The 5130-nt window shown below is 32.0% G+C and overlaps 1 protein-coding gene across 2 annotated transcripts; it reads left to right on the top strand.

Annotated features, from left to right (window-relative positions):
* The first annotated feature begins 1549 nt into the window (after nucleotides 1-1549).
* LOC129942860 (uncharacterized) lies at nucleotides 1550-4910 on the top strand. Of its 2 annotated transcripts, none has more exons than XM_056051960.1 (2): nucleotides 1550-2112; nucleotides 2179-4910. In XM_056051960.1, the coding sequence occupies exon 2, from the start codon at nucleotides 2969-2971 to the stop codon at nucleotides 4544-4546; it is 1578 nt and encodes a 525-aa protein (XP_055907935.1). In that variant the 5' UTR covers nucleotides 1550-2112; nucleotides 2179-2968; the 3' UTR covers nucleotides 4547-4910. The 2 variants fall into 2 exon arrangements, with proteins under 2 accessions (XP_055907935.1, XP_055907936.1); XM_056051961.1 differs by having other exon boundaries at nucleotides 2179-2343.
* The last annotated feature ends 220 nt before the right edge of the window (nucleotides 4911-5130 follow it).

The raw sequence follows: 5130 nt of genomic DNA, 5'->3' as shown, positions 1-5130 counted from the left end.
ACTCATGTATATACATATGTATATATTAAGGCGTGATAAGTAAGATTTATTTCACTTATGCCCTAAAGTATGCAGACTAAATGAAAATAAATAATATTGCATAATTTCAATATATTTTAAACACTAATCTGTTAAGTTATTGAAATTTTTATTATTCGTCATTACAAAATATAAACTCATAAAAATAAGAGGCAGATTAGAAACGATTTTTAGAATTTCAGTAATTCAATAAGAGTGTACAAAAAGTGCAGGAGCTTACATGTGCGACCTGTTTTGTTTAATTTTGAAACAGGAATGGGTTCCGGAAAGACTTTGATAGTTACAGAAGGAGCAAATGTAGATGTTTTCAAGGATTAAGGACTCTTAGGACGTGGAATAGCAAGTAGACTTAAAAGAAGTAAAATAAGCAATCCGCAGCCACAGCCCACACAAATATGGAACAACCACAGAAGCAACGATATCAAGAGAAAACTTCGCATGTCCTGAAGCATTTATTTTGTATATACCTACATATGTACATAACATACATATGTATGTAGGTTTCAAATGTTTGGCTTGAAGGATGGTAGAATAAGAATTATTTCAATAATTCTAATTTAACTAATTTATAATTAAAATACACAAAAATAAGAATAATATTAATTTACATACCTAAATCAAAATCTTAAAATCTTTGATACAACTTACTAAACAAGTTACATAGAATTAAAAATAAATAAAAATATTAAAATTGATCCTTAATACTAGATGTAAATGTGTACATGGTTTAAGCAAAGTGTCGAGAAGATAGAAGAGATCTGGCAAAATTACTTATGATGGTGGCTAAGTTTGTGAATAAGAATGGCAGTAGTATAAATATCGGACTTGAGGAATAAAATGCTCCTCCCTAGTGTAAAAAATGTGCTCCGAGCATCAAAATTGCTCCTAAAGGAGGACAGCTATGACACTGGCTCGTTGGTGTAGTATCATGGGCAGTATGCATTGAGTGTCATGTGTGTGCTTGTGTGTGGAAAAAAAAGGTGGATGAAATTTGTGGGGATTGAAAATGTGATAGGAAATTTCGAATTGATAATGAATGAAAATGTAAGGAAAATGTAAGGAAAAAAAGTGTTGGTAGAAAACTATTGTTGGGACTGTAAGAATATACTTTTTGGGCATGGGAATAGGGATGGGAAAATTTCATGCATGTTAATTACAACAACTATACAGTAGTATAAATATCGGACTTGAGGAATAGAGCATTTGGGTAAAATGTATTTTGTTGTTGTAAATTGTGAATTTTGGTGTGAATTTAGTTTTCGTGACTGTGAATTGCGGTTAGTGATGTACCTACAAAATTTTTTTATGTTTTTAGCTTGAATATTGACGTGGAGGATGCGGTGTATGTACACTGTACAGTAGGATGCTAGAAAAAAGGGATTCTTGTATGGTTTGTAGGTAGATTTCATTAGAGTATGGGTATATGAGTTTTGTATGGTAATGAGATCATATTACATCAGTGGGAGTTCATTGACTTTAAGATGCATTGGTTGTTTGAAGGTTGATAGTAATTTATGAAAAACAATTTAAGAAATAATAGAAAGGAAACAAATATTTTATGTCGTTTATAATAATTGTGATTTATTAATCCATGAATTGTTAGTCGGTGGGAAGCCGAGCCATTTAACATATACATTGTCTCCATTACTTTTAAGTACTTTTTCCACGAGATAAATATGAGGGTATTTAGTCTTTTGTAATTCTTTTTCGTAAAAACATCCACTAATAGGTTGACCATTAAAATCTTCAAGGAGATATGTTGGCGGGTTGGTTAGGTTTACTTTTCTTATCATAAAAATTTCCGTTGTCCAATTTGGTGTGATTAAAACTAAATTCCTTCCACATTTTTTTCAGAAATTTCTGTATAAATAACTGTTTCAGTTTAGGATGTATCTCATACCGTCGACGATGAATCTCAGAGAAGAACTTTTACAAGTTGAAGAGGAAGTTTTGTTCAAGCCTTGTAAAAAGGTTATTGAATTAAAACAAAATGAAAAATATCGTATTGGTAAACTGAAACGTTGTGTTACGAAATTTGGAGAACGAATTGTTGCTGATTTGGGCGAATTTCAGGTAATTTTCCATTTTTATTTCTTAAAACGTTTAAAAACGTAAATACTAAAGACTTTTTTCTTTCAGACTTTCTTCCCAATGCGATACAACAAATTGTCAGACGCTGCAATAACCGAAATCAATCGAGGTTCATTCAACTTTACCTATTTATGTCCGTTAGGACGAACTGCTAGTATTAAAATTGAAGAAGAACTGTAAATTATTAAATAAACCTTACATGTTCTGAGCATACATATTTTGTTTTTAATTGCCTCTTTTCATTTCATTTGCGTAAAAGTGTTTACTTTATGAGGGGGAGAGTTTGACAGGTTTCAACATGTTTACCTCTGGTTAATCAGCGAAAATAAATTAAACTGAATTCATACAAAATCAATAGTATTTAAATATACTTTTAAGGTTTTTATATTGGGCATGTAACAAGTTATTAAGGCGAGAAAAGCATATTACAGTTTCAAAATCTGTTTGCTAGCTAGAAAACCATAAAATACAAACTTAATAGCATTTTTTCTTAAAAAATCATAGATACTAAATTTATTGGGTCAAAGGATGGTCAGTAAATTTAAAAAGAATAAATTATAAACTATCTTCACGTATACCATCATCATGTAAACTTACTTTTTAAGTTATGAGGCCACTAGAAAATCAGAAATATAAATATTTTACCAAAAGTAATATGTGTCAATTTTTAAAGCATGATGAACATCAGAAAATCCTAGATGAATAAATTATGATGTATACTTATCTACAGTACATAGTCAGAGATTCATTAGAAAATAATAAAATACTAAATTTATGAGGTGTAGATTACTTACTAAGGGGAGTCTGATTATCTACTAACTCGGTTTTGATATTCAAGATGTTTGAGCTATATATAAACCTAGCTGATATATTCAAAATATTCTTATTCTTAAAGAATACCTCACCCCGGTACGACCCAAAAATCAATTCAATCATGAAGTCGTTTTTATGTGAAGTTTGCGGAAAATCGTTTTCCAAAAATTTTAATTTGAAAAGACATATGAAAATTCATACGTCTTTAAGGGAATCGGTTAACGGTGAAAATAAAAACTTTTGCTATGTGTGTGAAAAAAGTGTTAAAAAGGGGCAGTGGATTGATCATGCTAAAACCAATACTCATTCGGAATTGATTAAGCAATTATTTGAGAAAATGGATGGCTCGAAAGAAGCTGCCCCTGCAAAAAGATTATGTGTGGTGTGTGATAAAAATGTGATCCCATGTCAATGGAATAACCATTTGAAGAGCAAGGCACATTTAAAAATGCAACAAGAACTTTTATTTGAAGACAGTTCTTTGGATCATGAAATCTTCCAAAACGGTGATTGCTCGACTCAAGCTGGACCAGCGAAAACGCGTTGCGAAATCTGCGAAAAAGATGTTATATTTTGTCAGTGGGATAATCACTTAAAAAGTATTGAACACATCAGTTTGATAGAGGCCATGTTTTCGAACGCAGAAGAAACTCAGAAGTCTGCAATAAAATATTGTGATGTGTGTGAGCTGAACATCAATGCAAGAGATTGGACAAACCATGTACGGCGAAATGTCCATAAGCGACTTGTTGCAGAACTCCTTTCTGATGACTTCCTGGTGCTGAAAAGTTGTTTCAATGGGAGAGTAGAAACTCTCATTTATAAAAACAAGAGTGAAGAAAACCTAAGTCCCCCTGAGTTTCTCAATGAAGCAGAGTCAGCAATTCTAGGAAAATTGAAAGATCACCTGGAAAAGTTGCAAAGTGTTAAGTTCAACTTAGAATTGTTTGCTGAGTATATTAAATTTACGTCGGAGGATGAAATGGAGCTAAGTCTTAAAAGTTTCAACACAAAAATGGAAATTGCACTTGAAGGCAGTGATATAATTTCTTCATATAGGAATATGATAGATGAAATTGACACGAAAATGCAAGAATTTCAAGAAAAAGACAGTGGATGGGCCTTGCTGCGGATATGTCACGTGGAAATAAACATAAATCAATACACACCAATCAAAGGTTCAAGACATATACCGTTGCCTAGTTTTCTTTCTAGAAAAAGAGCCTGTATAAACGTTCACAACACTGATGAGTATTGTTTCAAATGGGCCATCATCTCAGCACTTTTTAGCAAAGGAAAGAACAATACCCATAAACCTGAAACATACAAGATACGAGATATCAGTTCACGAACGATTTATAAAAATAACATCAGAATTGATTTCGCTGATCTGCAATTTCCTTTAAGACTTAGCGATATTTCTAAGTTTGAAACACTAAACCCTACTTTAAGCATCAATGTGTTTGGATTTGACGATGAGAAGAAGATAGTAGTAGGACCCTATTACATTACACCACAGGAGAAGAGAAATCACATCAATCTAATTCTCTTGCAAAACGAGGGAATTTCGCACTTTGTCTGGATTAAAAGCATATCAAGGTAAGCTTTATTGCAATTATAGATCTGATTATTACCTATTATTAAAACATATACATTTTTCTAATTTCTTTAAAATTTTTTATTTTTAGACTTGTTTCAACGCAGGCGAAAAACTACAGAGGAAAATCTTGGTTTTGCAACACGTGCTTGCTAAGATTTATATCTGAAGAAAAACTGATGACGCACAAGGACAACTGCTGTAAAATGGTGACAAAAATGCCCAACGACGATAAAAAGACTGTATCGTTTGAACATTTTGAGCGGAAGATGGACGTGCCTTTCACAATATATGCAGATTTCGAATGCATCCTCGAGGAAGTAGGATCCCCAGGTAATGCTAGTAGTAGTAGTAGTATTAGTAGTAGTTTAAATATTCAAAAACATACCCCATGCGCAGGTGCTTACTTTATAAAATCTTGTGATAGTTCTCTCAATAGATTTAAAATGTTTAAAGGCAGCAATTGTGTAAAAGATTTTGTTAGTTCTCTGATAAAAGATTGCTATGAATTACATAAAAGAAATTCTAAACCCATGCTACTTTTATCAGAAATTGATTTAGAATATCAAAGAAATTGTCCATTATGTCAT

Source organism: Eupeodes corollae, chromosome 1, assembly GCF_945859685.1.
Source record: "Eupeodes corollae chromosome 1, idEupCoro1.1, whole genome shotgun sequence".
Taxonomy (NCBI): domain Eukaryota; kingdom Metazoa; phylum Arthropoda; class Insecta; order Diptera; family Syrphidae; genus Eupeodes; species Eupeodes corollae.
Note: the sequence above shows the minus strand (reverse complement) of the source record. Positions and strands in the feature narration are given on the sequence as shown.